This window comes from Medicago sativa, chromosome 4 (genome assembly GCF_051527215.1).
Source record: "Medicago sativa cultivar Bolivia chromosome 4, Bolivia_mono, whole genome shotgun sequence".
NCBI classification, from domain to species: domain Eukaryota; kingdom Viridiplantae; phylum Streptophyta; class Magnoliopsida; order Fabales; family Fabaceae; genus Medicago; species Medicago sativa.
In genome coordinates this window covers 61424583-61446755 of record NC_140752.1, presented here as the reverse complement: position 1 = coordinate 61446755, position 22173 = coordinate 61424583, and the positions used below count along the sequence as shown (strand labels likewise).

Genomic DNA, 22173 nt, shown 5'->3' with positions numbered 1-22173 from the left:
TTCTCTACCACACAAACCCTAGCCGCTCGATACCCTTCTCCGTTTTCGAAAAACTTCAGATCGTTGTCTTCAACTGTTTGGGAATCTTAGTTTGTGGTCCAAAACCGTCTGAGCGTGATGGTTCGTTTTTGTGGTGACACTTTGCTTGGTGGTCCCGAGGTTGAAGAAGAAGATTCTCATGGTATGAATCTTTTCTGTTTTTTGATTTCAGTTCTGTTGTCTTTTTGTTAGTGAAAACATGTAAAATAATACATTATTGGGATATAAGCATGTGGGTATTGTTTATTACTAGGGTTTTGCAACAGTTTCGATTTAAGCATGTGGGGTATAGGAATTTGTATGACTTTTATGGAATAAGTTGAATGCAAGTGGGTTGGTGTGTCTTTAATCATGAATTTATTGACATTTTATAATGTTGTTGTTTGTTTGCATGTGCATTATTGTTTTCCTTTTTCCCCATTACTAATTGTACTCATATGGCATATGTTAGACGGAGGATTTACTGCTGCATTTTTACCAAGGGTTTTTTTTGTAAGAAACCCTCAGCTACAGTATTTTGGTGGTGAGGTTGGAGTATTTAAGGGATTGGATCCAGAAAAGTGGTCTTATTTTGAGGCACTTGGTTATGCAAAAGACTTGGACAAAGAGTTGGAAAGTAAAACTGAGAGTGTCGAACTATGGTGGAAACCAAGCAACATGACATTGGATAAGTGTCTGAAGAAACTAACACTTGATGTTCATGCATCGGAGCTGACTAACTTTGCTCTTGAAAACCAAGAAGATGTTGACATATATGTGGACTACAATAGCTCATCTGATTCAGGTAATGAGGAGTCTCCAAGGTGTGTGGAGGGTGTTGAACTCTATGGTGCTGGTGCAAGCAAATCTGACTACAAAGGGAAAGGGATTGCTGCTGAGGGTGAAGATGTTTCAGAAAATGAGAATTCAGATAGTGACTATATTGCTGATGAGGTACACTTTGATGATAGTGAAGAGGAAAGGATGTTTGCTGAAGATGATGGATTTCTAGAGGAAGAGTTAGTAGTTGGTGCTGGTGTGGTGGAGAATGATGTACATCAGGCACAAGGACTTAATGCCGACCAACATGATGACAATGGTGGACTTGAAGATGGTTATGTAACTGATGACTTAGATAGTGCTTCTGATGCAGACAATGTTGAAGGTGTAAAGCCTATATATCCAAGGTTTAATGAAGAAGACTTGAACAAGGATTTTAAGTTCACTGTTGGTATGGAGTTCTGTTCTCTCAAGCAGTTTAAAGAAGCTATTCTTGAGCTTAATGTTCTGAATGGGAGAGATATTAAGTTCAAGAAAAATGACAAAAACAGATGTAGGGTTATATGCAAGAGCTTTGATACATGCAACTACTTGGTGTTTGTGAGTAGGGTTGTGAGAACACATACCTTCAGGGTGAAGACTCTAGTGCAAAAGCATACATGTGGGAGGGTGTTTGAGAACAAAAGTGCAACTTCTGGATGGGTTACTAAGGTCTTGGTGGAAAAGATGAAAAACTCAGAGACTTTCAACATAAATCAAGTTGTAGGTGAGATTAGAACAAGGTTTTCTACTGGCATAACTCCTTCAAGGGCATTCAAGGCTAGGAAGATGGCAAGAAAAATAGTGGATGGTGATATTGAGAAACAATATTCAATGATATGGTCTTATAGTGCTGAGTTACAAAGAGCATGCAACGGGAATACTTGTAAGTTGCATTTGGAAAGACCAGTACCAACTTTGTTACCCAGATTTGGTAGGTTTTATGTATGCTTTGATGGTTGCAAGAGAGCTTTAAAGACCAGTTGCAAGCCTTTCATAGGGGTTGATGGTTGTCACTTAAAAAACAAGTATGGTGGCCAGTTGTTGATTGCAGTAGGAAGAGATCCCAATGACCAGTATCTACCAGTGACTTTTGCAGTTGTAGAAAGTGAAACAAAGGAGACATGGAACTGGTTTTTGACCTTGCTTTTAGAAGACATTGGTGATTCTAGGTGGACCTTCATTTCTGACCAACATAAGGTATTTTTAATTTTTAATGTACACAATTGTGATGCACATTTTCAATTAAAATATGAGTTGTTATGTATTAATAATTGTGAACATTTTTTTACTATTATGTTATCTGGATATGACAGGGATTTTAGAAAATTGCTGTTGACACATTAGAGAAGGCTGGGACACACATGTAAAATACGTTTTTGCCCCCTCGGTAGTTAACTGCCGAGGAATTAAAAATCCGGCTGCAGTTAACTGCCGAGGATTTCCTCGGTAGTTAACTGCCGAAGTTTTCTGAACATAAACATCACGAACAGAAGCAGTTCCAGTTTCATTGTTTTTCTTCAAACACTAACAAATTCTCTCCAAAATCACATTTTCACGAATTGCAAGCAAATCATCACCACATTATCACAAGTAAGTACCCTTAATCATTGCAATGTTAATGTTAGTTTGTTAGGTTTATTTTTTTAAAAAATTAGAGTAGTTTGCATGTGGTTAGGTTAATGATTAGTTGATGATTAAAATAGACAATTTGATGATTGCATGTGTAGTTTTTGAATTGATAAATGAATGTAGATGTTGCCTATGCTGTTTAAATGGTAATGTGGCTTTGAATGGTGGCAAATGAACACAATTTGAATATGTTTTATACTTTGCACACAAAGTGTTTGATCAAATGCCTCAATGAAAATTATTTTGATTATTTAGTTAGTTTAGGTTATGGAAATGATAGAAGTGATGTTAATTATAGTTTGATTAAGTGTATATTGATTTTTTAGTGTATTTAGGTTATGATGTGAATGATTAAGTGTATAGAAATGATTAAATTATGATGGAAATGATGGACATAATGATGATTGTATGAATGATTTTATTGTAAGTGTATAGAAATGATTAGTTTAGGTTATTGATTTTATTGTAATGATGATTGTATGAATGATTTTAGGTTATGGAAATGATGTTGATTGTTGTTAATGTTAATGATTAAGTTATGACTAGTGTGTTTAATGTGTTTGATTATGTTATGGAAAATGATGTTAATTTATTAAAAATTTGTGTAGATATGGCCGATCAGGAGCCCATTGATCCATCTAAGATGATAGGTGGTAGGCGTGCTCAGACACAAAGCTACCGGAAGGAGAAGGAGAGGAGAAACGCACATATCCCAAAGAGGGGAAGAGGTCGGAGGGGGGGGGGGGGGGGGGGGATGGTTCAGGGAGTTCTCAGCCTTCTGAGGCTTCTCAGGCACAGCCTGAAGAGTCGCAGGTGGTTGACCCGACCCAGGCGGTGGAGTACCTGAAATATCAGGATCACCATGATGTGACTGATGGTGGGTACGACGAGCCAGAGCAGCCGCATATGCCAGGGGAGCCAGACGATGATGACATTGCTATGGCGGCTGCCCCGGAGGTGTTGCCTACGGACGCTCCCTTTCCTGGAGGACCGCAGGACATATCTTTGCTTCACTCTTATGCCAATCATGTGGCATTGCCGCTTTGGTTTAATAAGGATGACGTAAGTATTTTTTTTTTTTTAAATGTTCTTTCTTTATGTTTAATTACGTGTTTTTTATATGTGTTTTTTTATATGTGTTTTTATATGTGTTTTTTTATATGGATGACGTAAGTAAAAACAATTATGTGTTCTTTCTTTTAGTTAACTTTTATATATGTTTTTTTTAATTCCTTTCTTTATGTTTAATTATTTTCTTTATTTTTCCTTTCTTGATTTAAATTGTTTTATTTATATGTTTAGATTATATGTTTTATTTATATGTTTTATTGATATGTTTTATTTATATGTTTTATTTATATGTGACTTTCTTTAAATATGTTTTATTTATATGTTTTATTTATATGTGATTTTCTTTAAACTAGTTTAATATTTATTAGTTAAATGTTTACATTGTTTAAACTATGTCTATTTTTCTATTTTTGCAGTGCCGCAAGAAGCGTTTTGTAAAACCAATTAATCATGGCCCCAAGATTTTGAGTCTCGGACGTCCAAACCCCAATCAGAGATGGTTTTGGGATCCGCTTATGCAGAGTGGCTTACATGATTTGGTATACTTGGGCTACGCCACTGTGCCTCACGCTTTGCTGATGACTCTATGCGAGAGGTGGCATTCCGAGACCAGCACTTTTCACATGCCTATGGGGGAGATGACTGTGACTTTGGATGATGTCGCATGTCTTATGCATGTCCCGATTGAAGGGCGGATGTTGGGCCACCGGAAGAAGATGCTGAGACATGAGGGAGAGGCACTACTGATGACTCACTTGGGTGCGTCGAGGTCGCAGGCAGAGAAAATCTGCAATACTGAGTATGGTGGATACATTAGTTATCCTAAGCTGAGGGAGTTTTATACGACGCACCTTGGTAGAGCCAACCTTTTGGCGGATACACAGGATCCAGAGGAGCTGGAGGAGTTGGAGAGGGTTAGGACTTATTGTGTGAAGTGCTACCTTCTATACTTGGTTGGATGCCTGTTGTTTGGGGATAAAAGCAACAAGCGCATCCAGTTGATTTATTTGACGACTATGGCGGACGGCTACGCGGGGATGCGTGCTTATTCGTGGGGAGGGATGGCACTTGCATACCTGTACGATGAGTTAGCTCAGGCCTGTTTGCCCGGAGACAGGCAGCTTGGGGGAAGCGTGACACTGCTCACTGTAAGTAAAAATTAAATTTAAATTTAATTTTTTTTGTTAACTATTATTATTTTGTTATATTTTTTTGTTAATTGTAAATTTTATTTTTTTAGTTAACTTTAATTTATTTATATGTGATTTGTATGGTTTATGCAGGCATGGTTTTTGTCGCACTTCCCTAAGTTTTACACTGTTGATCCAAACCCGGACTACATTGAAAATTTACCGGTTGCGGCGAGGTGGACTCTTCAGAAGGGTCATGGAGAGGGGGCCACGTATCGGTCATTGCTTGATCGCATTACGTTTGACGACGTATGCTGGAGGCCGTACGAAGGGCACAGGGAGTTCCAGCCTTTCGAGGAGGTATTTTGCTATTCTGGCTGGATCATGTGCGGCGATCGTAGGGTGTACCGTCACCTGCCGGAGAGGGTATTGAGGCAGTACGGATACGTCCAGTCCGTACCTAGACCTCCGACGGATGTTCCAGCGCTGACACCGACTGAGATTGTGCAGGCCTTCACGGACTTCCGCACTCACACGCTTAAGGCGGATGATTGGGGTGAGCAGGCAGGAGAGCAGCCATGGCGTATGGCAGAGGGCTATGTACGATGGTACACGGTTGTGTCTCACCCTCAGATTTTGCCACTTCTCCCGGGAGATGTTCCGAGGCCTCCAAACGAGGAGCAGATCGTTGCAGAGCAGTGGGAGCGGTACGAGGCGAGAAGCTCCCCTGACACCTATGACATGGTTAGCGGCGCTGTTGCCCATGCTGATGAGTTTTTGGGTCAGGAGGTGATGAGCATGACCCCTCAGCAGTTGTATGCGGCCTTGCAGGATGTTAGGCAGCAGATCGCGCCGATCATTACCAGGAGGAGAGCCCAGAGACCGAGGAGGAGGCACCAGCAGGACCAGGACCAGCAGTAGGATTAGGACTTGTTGTTTACATTTCGGATTTTCATGACATTATGTATGTATTTTGATGACATTATGTTCTTTTTTGTTTATGACATTTTGATGATTTGGTTCATTAGTTTGTTCGTTTAATTAGTGTTTGTTAAATTGAGCCAAATTTATTTTGCCATTTAAACACAGCTGCGCCACTTAAATTGAGCCAAATTTATTTTCTTTGACTAGCTTTGGCATCCAAACAATGTGTTTACAATGTGTAAAAACACATGTAATTCTGCCTTCAACAGGTTCTGCCAATTTCTAGGTTCAGGACGACTCGGCAGTTAACTGCCGAGGAAATGATGAAACCGGCGGTAGTAAACTGCCGAGGTTTTCCTCGGTACTAAACTGCCGTGGTTTTCCTCGGCACTTAACTGCCGAGTTTGTTTTTTTAAAATTTTTTTTTTGTGTTTTATTTTGTTTAGAATAGAATTGTGGTAGAAAATTATTAGAAATTCTTTAAAAATTATTTTATGTTATTTAAAATATTGCGATAGAGTGAATTCCAATAAATATTGCGATAGCGTGAATTCGAATAAATATTACAATAGCATGAATTCGTTCGAATAAATATTGCGATACAGGTTTCGTTACATTACATAAACGACGTATTTAAAAAAAAACAATTACATCACATTCCGGAATGTACCTTCCAACTACAACAACTGTCTTACCTCTGAAATGGGGTAAATTCAAACTTGCCAAACAACAGGACTCAAGCATTTTGCTGGGCATTCATGATTTCCTTTGAAAAGAATAAATTTTTGTCAGGCTTGATTTATATGATGGTATTCAAGTGCCAACGAAATGAGGTCCATTCCTTGACACTTAATACCATCATCTAAGCAAGCCTAACAAAAATTTAATCTTTTCAAAGGAAAAACATTAATGCCCAGCGAAATGCTTGAGTCCTGGCCGTTTGGCAAGTTTGAATCACCCCATTTCAGAGGTAAGACATTTGTTGTAGTTGGAATGCACCTTACCCTAACTAATGACGATCTTCTGGCGGAATCAAACTGTTGATGATATCTTCAGTTGATCTCAGCAACGTCACCCGCATATCGATCCACTGGAACTTGGTGTGCTCCCAAAACATACTCGTCACGTTTTCGTCGTTCTTTAACTCCACCCAAGTGAATGATACGCTCCCCTCGTCGAGCTTTGGACGTTTATACCGAACATTTTGCACCCTTCTTGTGTCTCTTGGGTTGACTCCTTGGTTGAATTCATTCAGTTGATCCTTGAGATCTCTTAACGTTACATCAAGGCACCGAACCTTCAACCTCTGAGGTTCTCCGCCGTTGAATGTTGCATGAACGTCGATCCATCCGGCCATTGTTTCAAATCTACACACATAGAAATTTAAAAGAATCAATGAAAAACTCATTCAAACATTTCATCAAACACTTAATGTGCAAATTATACATAGACTCTAAAAATCATAAAAATAACCCTAAAATGTAATTGTCTAAAAAAAAAAATTAACGTAAAATATAGCAAAATTATTCAAATTATATTTACTCTTAAAATAAATCATATAGTCTTACTAAAATAAAATAAAAATTATAAAACACCAAATAAAAAAATAATCCTAAAATTTTTAAATTATAACATAATCATCATGCAAACATTTTAACAAAATTAATCAACTAACATCTAATCTAAAAATGATTTATAACATGTAAATCTAATTAAAAACTAAAATAAAAAATTAATTTAAAACACCAAATTAAAATATAACCAATAAACTTTAAACTATAACATAAACATCATACAAACATTTTACTCTAAAAATGAATTATACTATGTAAATCTACTCAAAAACTAAAATAAAATAAATATACTCAAAAACTAAAAAATAAAAACATTTATAACAACTAAAATTTAAGTTAATAGCATTATAATTACTTACTTGTGATTTTGTTGAATAAATTTGGTTGGATTTGGTTGGGTTTTTTAGAGAGATTTGTGAGAGAGATTTGAGAAAAATTTTTTGAAGATGTGATGAATAATGGAGATGATAGAGCTTCTGCCAGACTTGTAGCAGAAAACTTCGGCAGTTAACTACCGAGGAAATCCTCGGCAGTTAACTGCAGCCGGATTTTTAATTCCTCGGCAGTTAACTGCCGAGGGGGCAAAAACGTATTTTACATGTGTGTCCCAGCCTTCTCTAATGTGTCAACAGCAATTTTCGGGATTTTATACCATAACATTACTGTTCTCACCAATATTACAAGATTTTCATACCATAACATTACTTCTTACTAATAAACCACTGATACATCATTTTATACAGCAATGTCTAAAATTCTAGATTTTATACATCAGCAATGCCTAAAATTCTAGAACCTTATCTTCATTACAAACACCTAAAATCCTATAACATTAACTCATAACAAGGACAAGATTGATAATCAATGACATAATTAGCAGTGTCAAGGTAACTTTTCCTTTCAGCCTTTCTTGGTTAAACCTCTTGTAAAGCTTTACATTCTTCCTCCTAGCTTCCTCAACAATTCCTAAAGCAATGGCACTTACATCTTTACCTCCAGCATCATCAACATCCTCAATCTCATCAGTGTCATCAATCTCTTCTGCTTCATCAGCCCAGATAAACATGTTGCAAGTATCCTTCATCTTCATACAATTACCGGATGTCAGAATTAAAACCAGATGTCAGAATTAAACACAAGACCAGATGTCGAATACCACAACCACATTTTTGTCCCCTGGGTCGAGTTGAAGAAGATGTAACACTGTTTGAGTATGAACGATTGTTTCAGCGATTTATGCTTCCTTGTCGTTCCATGGTTCTCCAATTTCGACCTCAGATCTGAAGTGTTTGAAAAAAAAATCAGTTTGGGAATTTAGGGATTTTTATTTCGGCAGAGAGGAAGAAGAAGATGGTAACTGGTTTTTTTATGGGTCTTACCGGGTCATAATCATACTCGGGTCGGGTCGAGGCCCAATACAATGGCCCAGTATTACAATAATTGTACTTCAAACAAAAAAAATCCGATGTGGCAGCCACGTCTACTTTACCGTTAGCTGAATCAGCAACATTTCACGGTGAGGACCAATTTTGCAAACGGCAAAAAACAATGGGGACCAAAAATTTAATAAAATTTAAGTAGGGACTAATGTTGGAAACGCGCCTATTTATAGGGACCTAAAACATAATTAACCCTAAAAAAATTAAAAAGATAGAAGTGTATTTTTTTACTTTTTCTTTGTTTGATTGGAAAGAAAATAGGGCAAACATAAATGATTTGTTTCAGAAAAGGTGAAAATGACTTCAATTAAAATACAGGATAGCGTATCCTGCAAACTATATGGGAGGATCCAAGCGCAAATATCCTGCAAATTTAGCTCTTTGACATTTATGTGCTAAACTAAATTGGAGAAATGTCTTTCTCATCTGTTTCCCTTTCTTTTTTTTTTTTTCCTTACTTCTTCTGTCGCAAACATGCTAATATCAAACGTTATGTTTTCAATTTTCTGAAATCACATGAGTAATATTGTGTTTTACAGGTGCTTACGTGATTTGGCTCCGTAGAGTTGATTATGTAAAATAACTTCAATTATGTAAAATTGATTATGACATGTAAAATTATTTACATATTCATACAAAAGTCGGCAAAACAATAAATTCGGAGCTATCAAACAGAAGTTCAATGTGGATGGATAGTCAAACATTTTTACTTCAATTTGATTGTAATCCTCTTGGAATTGTGTGAATTTACTCTCAATGTAAGCCAAAACTAGCATCGTATTTCATCTCCTTTGGATAAAATATTTTTCTCTCGCACACTTATACCTTTGAAGTTTCTTTATTCAAGGAACAAAAAAGCTACTTCTCCTTTTTTTTGAATAAATATTTTTTTCCGTTTTTTCAAGTGTCGTTTTAGAATAATAACATCAATTAAGTGGGTTTTTAAATTTTTTTTTATTATACCATCATTTTAATCCACCAATAAATTTATATTTTGTTGCATATATTTTCTCTTTTCATCAAATTTAATGTTTTTTTACAATTTCTATCTTTATCTCATAACAAACAATTGTTTAAATATTGTTCTTTTATTTTGCACTTGAAATTTTTAACAAATTAGTCATCTTATTAGAAACTCTTTCTGGAACTATTATTATAGGTAATAAGAATTTGTTTAAATTTGCAGATAAAAAAAAACCCTGTTAAAAAAAACTTGAGTTTTTCAAATAGATGACATTAATTAATTTTATTGAAAAAGAGTAAGTAATAGTAATTTAGAAAATGTATAATTGACAAATTGTACCCTTAAACTATTAGAGCGACAGTTAAATAAGAACGTTCAAAAAAGGAGAAGGGGTTCATATGTATATTCCTGCGTCATTACTCTTTGGGTTGGTTCATTTGTTTAGGGGTGGTTTTTAAGGGGTTTTTGTTCGAGTCGGTGTTTGTGTGGCAACCGATTTCCCCTTGTATGTATTATTTTCCACCCGAGCTTATTAATGCTTCTTGCATGGGCTTGTTGGTTAATAATATTTTACCGATTAAAAAAAAACGTTCAATCAGTACTCAAACGATAGTTAAAAAGGAACAAAGTAAACAATACTTTGATTTTTTATACAAATTTTTAAAAACTTGTGGATAAATGAAAATATGTAATGATAATTTTACATTGGTTAAGCTTCACTAACATTAGGAGATGACATGGTCAAAGCATGAACAATTTGCTATTTTTAGGTGTGGTGTTTAAATATGATTCCATGTATGTACCATTTTGAGAGTGGTTGGGAAGAAATTTTATTGATGTAAATGAGGGCATTATAGTCCATTCACTGACCTTAGCTGATCAAATATGGTATGCTAGAAATTAAAAATATTTTGAGGAGGATTGATGTTGATGTGGATGCCACTATTCGAATGACACAAGGATCTATTGTTAATTTTAAGAGTGTTGATACGGTGTTGTTGGAGACACTAAGTGGAGATTCAAATTTGTCCATGTTCGATGTTCATTGTACACCCCTTTTTATTGATTGTTATAAGCTTAATTTTGATGTAGTAGGTCTGTTACAAGGAGGTAAATGGGATACTAATGTTGTGGTGGGAAATAAGGAAGATGTTGTCATTGTTTCTAGTTGTTGGCAAATCTTTTCATTATCATATCCAAAGGTATCATAAGCTTTAGACATGCAAAAAGGTTTAGAGTTTTAAAAAAAAAAATGTCTTTTTCGAATCTTATTGTTGAATCAGATACATCTAATGTGATCTTGATTTTGAATGTTCATCAACAATATCTCACCTTTGTCGGATATATTATTAGAGATTGTATTAATTTTAATGTCTCTTTTTACAGTTTGGACTTTTTAAATCTTAGGTGTAAGGCCAACCAAACTGACCGTTATTTAGCTAAATATATTATGGGTGTTGTTGACGAGTGCCCCCGGGACACTCTTTAAGCTATCTAAAATAAGTAATTATTCTTTAAAAAATCAAATATTTCAATTTCCAATGCATTAATTACATGCATTTTCATAATATACTTACTATTTATGGTCCTTAAAGAGTGCCTCGGGGGCACTCGTTAACATTTCTCTTATATTATTCATAATCTGGATTGCATATGGATTGAAGAGGCTCCACCTTATATTTCTACAATATTGGCTTTTGATTTATTGTTAGTCTTCCAATAATAAATTTATCTTTAACGTGAAAAAAACATTAAAAGAGAAGACTCCATACAAAATGGATTATGTTTCATGTAAATTTATAGTCAAAATTTATCGACAAAATGACGAGCCTCTTTTATTTTGATCTATGACTATTTATATATTATGTCACATGTAAATTTATAGTCAAAACTTTACTCATACTCAATCAAATTCCTGGCTCCGCCACTGAACCCAAAACTTGAGTGAGCGGAAGTTACAGCATCCTAACTCCTCCTACTCCTAGGGATATTTTTAGTTTAGCATTTTGAGGAGCTTGTGAGCAAATGAAGAGGTCTATTTAGCAATTTTAAAAAATTTAATAGGCTAATCACATGCGGCTAAACTAAAGTGCATCAGTTACCACTCACCATCACCGTTACCACTTAGCAGCTGAAAGCAGAACAATCAATAATCAGAGCAAGCAAACACACAGTGAAGTTAACAATGGCGGCCACTTCTGAACTATCTCCCTCTAAAATCTTAGAAACACCAATCAACGCTCCCGATTCCACTTCCGAACCTCATCCAACGCCTCCAAAATCCCCTCAAATCAACGATACAAACAACGACGTCGTAACCACCGAAAAGCGGAAGAGAGACGACGGAGACGGCAACGCCGATGTTGAACCTTCTCTTCACCCGATGTGGAAGACGAGTCTCTGTTCCTACTTCAGAAAACATTCCACCTGCAGTCACGGCGATACCTGCCGTTACGCGCATAGCGAAGAAGAGCTCCGGATACGTCCGGATAACACGTGGGACCCGACGTCTGAGAGAGGGAAGAAGATGTTGAAATCTGTAACCGGTGATAAAATTGCTGTTAAAGATGGTGTAATGATGACGGAGCTTGTTGATGAAGTTGACGGTGACGGTGGCGGAGAAGAAGGTTTTGCATCTAATCACGCGCTTAGTAAATGTTTAGTGCATTTGCCTATGAAATGGACTTCAGAGAATTTGAGGACTTTTCTCAATGAACAAGTAAGCATGTTTCCGAGTTTCACATTTTCCACTTTCACTTTTGGGTAATCCAAAATTGATTTTATAATGTTTGATATTCTATAGTAGAGAATTAATTTTGCCTCCAAAATTGATTGATGTATGCTTGATAAAGCCAAAATTGATTTTGACATTTTTTGCTATTAGGATTTGGGATTTTTTTGGAGATGAAAATGAACACATTTAGAGAATAAAGAACTCTATATTAATGATTAGAGATTAACACAAGTAACATAATGAATCTCAAACACTTTTCACTAGAACAATGATGAGTAGAAAGTAAAGAAACAAATGATTGAGAAATACAAGTACTGATGATAACCAATGTAATAGTACAATTTATGAAACATAAGATAAATATTAGTACAATCGTAACAGAAGAAATCATTCCGAAGAATGTTAAAGGGAGGAAATAGAGACTTTCATCAAATTTTGCACACCTTTCTCGTTCTTTATCCTGGTATTATATAGCTCGTGTTCACTTCCTTTCGCACGCCTCTCTGGCTCTCTTTCCATGTGATTCCAATCTTTTTATTACAACCAACTTTGGTGATGTGGCGTCTTTTTTTAATGATATCATAATATTTTGCTGCTATTAAGTAGAATTGATTCTGCCTTGAGCATTGATTTCACTTTCTCTAGGGTATACCAACTTTTTGTTTGACTCAAGTATCAAACATACTTGTGTCAAAAAAAGAAGAAAAAAAATGTATCAAACCAACTTATAAACACAACATTCACCACACAAGAGAAGAAAGAAGATAGATGATAGGCGAAAAAAACCATTATCTTACATTGGCAGCTTACATATGCAATAATTCATAACATTTTTGTTCACTTTCTCTAGGGTATACCTTTTAAGCATGCGAAGACAAGGAAAGGTATGTCGCTTGGTTTCGTTACTTTTGAAGATGAAGAGCAAATGAAGAGTTCATCTAAGGTAGTTTTATTATGAATTATGACAATGACTAATAATCCACATGTATATACTCTTTTGATTTGTTAATCTTAATATCGAAGTTTGCAACTGATGATTGATAATTATGGACTTAATAGGATTTACAAGGAAAACAAATTGGCAACAAAACGTTAGAGGTAGCTGATGTTAATCCTCGGTCATTTGAGAAGAAAAGTAACTCTAATGTTCCTTCAAGTGGGACATTAGGTGATGAAACAAATGACGATAATTTGGTAATTGATGGTTCCGAGTCGAAGAAAAAAAGCTCACGTGAGGTCGTGACTCCTCTGGCTCATTTGTCGTATGCTGATCAGCTGGAACAGAAAAAATACTCTCTCATGCAGATTCTCAAAAAACTTGTTAGTCATTGTTTATATTTTCTCTTTGTAGTTTTGTATATTCCTATTTACATTTTTTAGCCTGAACTATTTAATTGTTTTGGCAGCCTAGAAATGCCCGTAAAGCTTGTCCAAATGGTGTTTCAGTTCCTGAATGGATTCTCAAGTCTAGGGAAATAGGTAATGTTTTGTATCTTTGAAGTCTGTTCAAAATCTTCAAGAATAATTTCAATTTAAAATGTTCTGGAGTATAAGACTTGAAGCGCTAGTTTTGAAATATCCGATTTAGATTTTTCTTCATGATTTCACTGTGTTATCATTTCTGTAATCTGGTATACTGTAAAAAGTACAGTAAGATATTTAATGGATACAGTTCTTTAGCAACTTCTTTCTCACACCTGTGCAGGTGGTCTTCCGTGCAATCTAGAGGGTATTATTGAATCACCTATTGTAAATGGATATCGTAATAAGTGTGAATTTTCAATTGGAAATTCTATGGAAGGCAAAGTAACAGTGGGCTTCAGCCTTGGAAATTTCAGGTATTCTGCACCTTCTCTGTTTGTAGAGTGGTTTGCTTATTAATTCTTAATTATATACTAAAATATTTAAATAGGGAAGGTGTAACAGCAGTTGAGGAACCAGTGGACTGCCCAAATATTTCTACCATTGCTTGCAAATATGCTGCTATCTTTCAAGAATTTCTACAACACACTGAATTACCAGTTTGGAACAGATTCAAGAACTGTGGATTTTGGCGTCAATTGACGGTATACTTGCTGGATTCTGTGTTGAAAATTTTATGGCCACATTGATTATTATTTTTAGATATGTCTGCTTATATTTTATTTCATTATGTATTTTTATCCCTTTCTGAAGCTAATTGGTTTTTTAAGGTTCGAGAAGGGAGGTCAAATGGGAATGTTGTTGATGCTGAAGCTTTTGATGGTATTGCAGAGGTCATGCTTATTGTGCAGGTTATTTTTTTTAACTTTTGTAGTGAATGTGCTGGTTATTATTATCTTAATCTCATAAAAATAGTGCTTGCAACACCCTTTAAGTGTGTAAGGTCGGTGAGGGAGAGGGTTGTGGTTTATTGTTTATCATCAATATATTAAAGCTCTATCTTATTGTGAATATTCAGAAGGAAAGTGACAAGCCAGATTATTCTGTGTTAGTATTACTACCTCTGTCCCAAAATATAGGACCCTCTTGAGTAAATTACGAGAATTAGGAAAGTTAATCGTGATAAAATTTGTTGACAATTGATATTGCTTTTATAAGTTTATCCTTCGAAAAAGACAATTAGTTAATGTTTAAATTATGGTATTTATTGAAGATTTCAGAAAAATATGTAAATTAATTAGCGGTATGTTAGTAAAGAAACAATTAATGCACTTAAAATTCATAGAGGTTCTCATAAAAAGGGAGAAACAAAACATAAGACGGTCTTATATTTAGGGGTGGAGGTAGTATTATGTAATAAATGTAAACTTCTGGTATCGTTAAAATAGGGAGACAAGACCCCAGATTACTTGGAGCTGATTTGTGTATCCCTTCTTTCTTTTATATGCCATTCATAACTTGCTGCCTTTGTTCTTGATTTTAGGTTTCTACTGCAAGTTTTGATAATGCACAAGTAGATGCTGAATTTAAGAAGCTTGCTCAGGCATTTGTTACAGGAGCTACCTCTCATTGTCCAACTTTGCCCCTTACAGCTCTGATTGTCCAGGTAGCTGCCTGTTTAATCCAAGTGTCTTTTGTTAGAGATTGTTTCTCAAGTATCAATTGTCACACACATGCATATCCATGTAATATAAATCAGAACGATGCTGTAATTTTACTGTTCCAATGTTTGCTACTCTTTCTTTCTTGCTCCCATCATCAGTTGATTAGTTTCTTTTTTTGAGAAATAATTCCATAACATCGCCATCTATATCAAATAGCTGAAGTGTTAGCTAGTTGATGGTTCCATTATAAATTTGAGGCAGATCTGAAGTGTTACATATTTTATGGTTTCTTTCAATTTTGATTGCATGTTATGGTGTAACTTTATTTTCTGAATGACTTCCAATGTGGAAATTGGTCTTACATGTAGGATCACCAAGGAATATCGAATGTAGCACCATCTGATGCACCACTGCATTCACTTCCCATCACAGCTGGTGATCCTGAGAGGGATGTAAACATTAGTGCTGCAGATGTGAGAATCCATGATTATATCAGCAATCTACGGTTTTCCATATCCCCAACCTCATTTTTTCAGGTATGAATGGCAATTATTGTTTTGCAATGGTTTCAACAGCATTTATTTTCTTGGAATATGAATTTTTTAGGCTACTGCTGCAGGTTAACACACTTGCTGCCGAGAAGTTATACTCACTTGCTGGAGATTGGGCATGCTTAGGTCCTGATACATTGCTATTCGATATTTGCTGTGGGACCGGAGCAATTGGCCTGACATTAGCACATCGTGTTGGAATGGTAATAATCACCATTTAAGTTTCTTTCTTCTTTTTAGCTGGCAGATATTTAGGAAATTTATTGTTCAATATGCCCCTTTGGTGGTATTATATGATGTAATCATAACTTTTGTAGTGGTTGAAAAAAAAATCAGCTCTATTATTTAAGAGCTTATTGTCGAAAAACTTCCTACTTTTTCTTTTGGGATTTGCTTGAATAAGATTTGTTTTGGGCTCTTCCAGGTGATAGGAATTGAAATGAATGCCGCTGCTGTATCTGATGCTCATAAGAATGCTGAGAATAATGGCATAAAAAACTGTAGATTTGTCTGTTCAAAGGTGAGACCAGCCGCCTTGATTTTTCAAATACTGGTTGAAATATTTTAATGGTTGTTGTCCAGAAATAAGGCTTGAATTTATAGCCAGCATCACATATTGACACTGAATTTTTTCTCTCACGGGAAAATTTTCAATCTATTTTAATTGTTTCCTTGTATTAACATTGCAAATTTTGTCTGTTCGGTTATATGAGGAAACAGGCAGAGCAAGTTATAGGATCTCTGTTAAAGGAATACCTTGATGTGCCCAAGGAGCAAGTTGATGTTCCTAGTATCTGTGGAAGTGTTGGTGACATTCCTGAAGATAGTGCCTGCCCAGATCCCGGACATGGTGAAAACGCGTCTCACTGTTCTGAAAATAACAATTTAGAAATTGAAAACGAGGTTCCAAAGGATAGCACTCCTGAAAATGGGAATACAACCGTGCAGCAATTTAAAAATGTTGTTGCTATTGTTGATCCTCCTCGTGCTGGACTTCATCCAACTGTAAGAATGGCACTATAGTTTCGTCATTATATTTATGCTAGCGATCACTACCATAACTCTAGTAGCACGTTGCCAAAACATGATAGAGTTTTTATGCATTTTTCTTTTTCTTGACTAGTTGTCTGCCACGTTTGTAAAACTGCTTAGACTTAGGTTTTAGAGAGCATTTTATTTACCCTTGAGTACAACATATGTCATTCCAGTGGAAAAAAATACAACATATATCAAGTTTCAATTGGAGTGTTGAATCTGAAATCTCGCCTTGCCTATGACTGTGCTGAAACTGCTTTAATTGCCCCTTTTGGTCCAAATCTCCCTCCCTAGAACAAAAAATGTCAGGTCCATACTTTTGTTTAAAGTTCAAGTGTGTAGGGCAGCAGTGAATACTGTGTGTTACATTCAAAATGTAGTTTGTATTTGACCTATCTTGAATAGGATTCCCAATGAATTACGGAAAGGAAGAGAACCAAACTCATTATATCTTCATCAATTTGGTTTGTATTACTGTGCCTGTTATTCCTCATGTCGTTTGCTGTCTGGTTTTTTACGGCGTCTTGTTCCACAATTCCTAGAAATGATTGTTTATAATGACTTTCTTTACACAGTATTGGTTTTACATGTCTTCTATCGGAATATATCTTTTGTTCCATTTGATTGCAGAATGCTACATTATAGTCTTCTATTGTAGGGCAGATCCCCCAAGTTTCCTGTTATTTCCTTATTTTAGTTTATGAATAAAAGTTTTAGTGTTGCAAAATGATAGGGTATATCCATGGGGTGCCAGCATAGCTGGTATGTCTTGGGGAGCATGTGACGTCTTTTCATTCTAATTTTAGCTTGAAAATAAAAAATTACTGTTGGGCAGATCTATTTAAATTATAATTTTTTGAATATGTTAGGCTTTCTCTCAAAAGCTGAACTTCTGACTTTTGAATTGTGGGATTACAGGTGATAAAAGCTTTAAGAACTCATATGCGCCTGCGGAGACTCGTGTTAGTTCTTGTTCTGATATACTCTTATTTATGTTATTTTCATTTTTCTAGTTAATCTAATTGCATACCTTTAAATGCAGTTATATATCATGTAATCCTGAAAGTTTGGTAGCAAATGCTATTGAGCTTTGTACGCCATCACCCACAGAAATGGAGAGAGGAAATAAAGACAACAGAGGATGGAGAAGGATGAGTAGTGCTGGTCTAGCTCGGCATAGGGCGAAGTCTATGCCCATTTCCGAGGCCTTCAAACCCGTAAAAACCATGGCTGTTGATCTTTTTCCACATACACCACATTGTGAATTGGTTATGCTCCTTGAGAGGTAGGTGAACCAGAGTTTGGGTTGAAGTCTATTTTATTTGCTAGGCTCTCAAATCCAATTGTCCAACAAAATTTTGGCTGTATTACAAGCTGTGGCGAATGTTAGTTAGTTCGTATGTACTTTGATCGCGTGCTCTTTAAATTATGCTCTAGTAAGACCTTCGATATTCAGCCGCAGTATGATTTCCTTTTGCTGTATTTATCATGAAGCTTGATTACTGCATTGAAATGCATTCGGGGTTATAGCTAACCACAACGTTTAATTTCTAATTTAATCATGATACCTGATAGCAAACAATCATTGTATTGTCTTGAAGCAAGCAGTTAATATTTCAAGATCTCTATCGTTTATTTGTTTATTTATTATTTTAGGAAAGATCTCTATTGTTCTTTGTAGACACAATTAGGTGCCAATGCTTTTCTGAAAATAAAAGCATACCCATGATATATATTCTTTTTCCATTTTTTTTTTTCCAGAACCTATTCTAATAAGACAAGAACACTGAATAAATTCCGTTTTCTTTTTGGAGTTTTTAAAGAATTTTTCTAACTGTTCCTTTCTAGACATTTATTAATTTAGAAAGTGGTGGAAATGCTTTTTGTGCATTCAATTATTTTGCTCCACAAATACAGAATATAGTGCTATTTAGGTACAAACAGAAATGAAGTACAAAAATTCGTAATTTGTTTGCTACAAAGTACAAACAGAAAAGGAGTACAAATTCTAATGTACCACACTTGTGATGCAAAACTTCAGTTTATGCTACTAAATTAAATTTACAGTACCACTTCATAGGCTCTGCCTTTGTGTATGCTTGAAGTAAATTTTTCTCGTTTTTGGAAGATTTGTTTGTTATTTCATAATTAGTGAAGGTCAAAACAATTGAGACTCTCTTAGTTTGAATTCTGATTAGATTAATTTTTTTTCTTGATTTACTATGTTATTGTATGAAGTTTTCATCCTTGTTTATAAGTGAATTTTTTTTCTTCATATTCAATGAAGGTCAAAACAATTTAATAATTTTTTTCTTGGGTATTACTCCCTCCGTCCCGCAATAGATGACACATTTAAAAATTTGCAATTTTGACCTAACTTACTTTGACCATATTTTTCTACTAATATACAAAGATAAATAATATCATATAAGATGTCGTTAGATTTGTCTCGATGAGTATTTTCAAAATATCAAATTTTCATAATTTTTTGTAACATATTATTCAAGATATTTAAGCTCAAAATTATGCATTGGTATGCGTAATAAGGTCAACTGGGTCATATATTATGGGACGGAGGGAGTATGTTATTGATACAAAGTTTGTTTAGTAGTGATTAATTTTGTCGCAAAACTTGTGGAGCACATAGGTGAAAGATATCCAACTCTTTATAACTTGCTTAAGGATATGAATCTCTTAACACTTAAATCAATCCATCGTTAAATTCATCGTTAAATTCTAATTAGAACAATCTTTTATTAAACTTACTTATCTCTTGATTGAGTTTTGAATTATCAGTGTTCCTTTTCTTTGGCCACTAGAGGTTTATAACAGTATTACTCAAGTGGAGAAAATCTTGTGTGGACCAGGACCAAGAATTTTGGTTTGGTCACACACACAAGAATTTGCCTTCTCTCTCTTCTCTTCTCTCTTCTCCATTTTCTCTCTCTTCTCTCTTCTCTCTCTTCTCTCTTCTCTATTTGTGTGTGACCAAACCAAAATTTTTGGTCCTGGTCCACACAAGTGTTTCTCTACTCAAGTGTGTATAAATTAACGTTGTTTTCAAAGAATCTGTAGACAATGTGACCTCCTTTGCTTGGTCACCTACTCAATAAAAAACAAAGAATCAGTAGACAATAATGACCTAAAGTAGATTGACTGAGCAGTCAAAGAATCAGTGGTTTAAGTTGGAAATTGATAGTAATATCTACAGTACTTCCCACGTGCTCATCACTAAGTAGATTCCAGTTAGGCAGTTACTCCACATTGTTGGAGTTGGAGATGAGTCACGCCAAACACTTATCCCAGAAACAATTAGTGGACATTCTAATTTTCAATTCAAAATTTATAGACTTTGTTTACCTTGGTTTGGTTTCATTGGCACCATTTTACTTGGACAATTGGATACTAGTTTCTGCCCCCTTTGTTATTTTATGCTTAAATTAAATCAGAATGGGTCAAAGCACTCTCTGACAAATAAGTTACTTTTTTACAAAACCTGACAAATGGAGATTTTTTTTCTAAGGATGACAAATGGAAATAAAGCTTAGAATATAGTAAGTGGGAATTGATTCTCTCCAAAAAAAAAAATATATTTTTGGGTATTTTTAAAATTAAATCTCACTTTTAAACTTTTCTATATCCTATTAAAAACTCTTCTACTTCATTTTAGGTCCTGGGTCCTGTAAGTTTCACGTTTGTTTCAGATAGGTCCTTTAAGTTTCTAAGGTTTCAGATAGGTCCTTTAAGTTTCGAGTTTGTTTCGGATAGGTCCTTTAAGTTTCTAAGGTTTCAGATAGGTTCTTTAAGTTTTGAGTTTGTTTCGAGTTTGGCTTAACGGACAGATAAATTTTGGCTTAACAGAGGTTGTAGAAAGGACCTATCTGAAACAAACTCAAAACTTAAAGGACCTATCTGAAACCTTAGAAACTTATAGGACCTATCCGAAACAAACTCGAAACTTAAAAGAGCTATCTGAAACCTTAGAAACTTAAAGGATCTATCTGAAACAAACATGAAACTTAAAGGACCCCGGGAGGTATTTGGTCCTTCATTTTATTTTAATGACTACATTCCACTCTTCTCTTATGTCAATAGGTAAAATCCATTTTGAATAATATGTTAATATGTTCAATATATATTTGTAGTAAAAAATTGAATTTGGATTCTCTCAAGTTGGAATCCCAAATCAATTAGATACCACTTAAATAGTTTTAAGATGCATAACTCAATTAAATTTAATGTTGAGATCCACGACATAGACCCCTCATGTTATATTTAAACACTAGAGGATTCAAATTTAAGAAGAACAAAAAAAATCCCCTTTCCTCCATTGCTTACTAAATTTTAAATTGTAACAGAAAAATACTAGAGTTTAAATTACTACTTTACTAATTGCTGTTGAATCTGGTTTGATCTGTCAAGAGTGTGGTGTCACTATTAATCAAACGCCCCAAATTTGTCTTCAATAAGCAAGGCCTTAGCTCAAACAATGTTATTTGGACACGCAAAACGGGTCATATTAGCCAATAAGTTAAATAAATATATTTTTGTTTTATGAGTTATAAATACGTGTTATAAGCTCCAAAATTGACTTTGTCAAACAACCTCTAAATATATGATGTTGATGTTGCATTGTGTGGGAAAAATATTTTTCTTACTCTAATCTTTTCTAACTTAACAAAAATTTCAAATTTAAATTCGAATTTTAGACATGCAAAACGTTAAAATTGTTAGGAGAATTTGCTCCCATCTAAGTGTCACAATATTTAAGTGATGCAGTTGCGTTAGGATTTCAAATTCAAATTCGAATTTTAGACATACAAAACGTTAAAATTGTTAGGAGAATTTGCTCCCATCTAGGTGTCACAATATTTAAGTGATGCAGTTGCGTTAGGATTGTTTACACACAAAAATAGTAGGCATGTGGTTATGAAATCATCTTCACTTGGGATTGAATAATGAAAAAAGAGCATTTATGGTACCATGACATCTCAACAAACATATGACTCCCCCATTTCTTACGGGAAAAATGATTTGAGTCGGTGATAGTGGCAGGCTACATATTATGATCCATAATGCTTCATTACTTGTCATCCATAAATTTAAGAGACCCCTCATCCATTGATAGTGCATACATCATCAATACAAGCATCAAGATTTAAAGTGGCTTGACTTATAAGCTTCAAATCATGTACATTTATAAGAATGTTGTGTGTTTCTAAAGTTATTATATTTTAATAAGTGTACGTAAATTTG

At 35.0% G+C, this 22173-nt stretch overlaps 2 protein-coding genes across 2 annotated transcripts; both read left to right on the top strand.

Annotated features, from left to right (window-relative positions):
• The first annotated feature begins 696 nt into the window (after positions 1–696).
• LOC146930425 (uncharacterized) lies at positions 697–2162 on the top strand. Its single transcript, XM_085707557.1, has 2 exons — positions 697–2037; positions 2154–2162. Exons 1-2 carry the CDS (start codon positions 697–699, stop codon positions 2160–2162), a joined length of 1350 nt encoding a protein of 449 aa, XP_085563683.1.
• A 9531-nt stretch (positions 2163–11693) lies between these two features.
• LOC146930424 (zinc finger (CCCH-type) family protein) lies at positions 11694–18560 on the top strand. Its single transcript, XM_085701975.1, has 14 exons — positions 11694–12290; positions 13156–13248; positions 13365–13625; positions 13712–13784; positions 14011–14143; positions 14218–14371; positions 14498–14578; positions 15211–15333; positions 15700–15867; positions 15951–16085; positions 16307–16402; positions 16603–16887; positions 17836–17879; positions 17960–18560. Exons 1-14 carry the CDS (start codon positions 11757–11759, stop codon positions 18204–18206), a joined length of 2427 nt encoding a protein of 808 aa, XP_085558101.1. The 5' UTR covers positions 11694–11756; the 3' UTR covers positions 18207–18560.
• The last annotated feature ends 3613 nt before the right edge of the window (positions 18561–22173 follow it).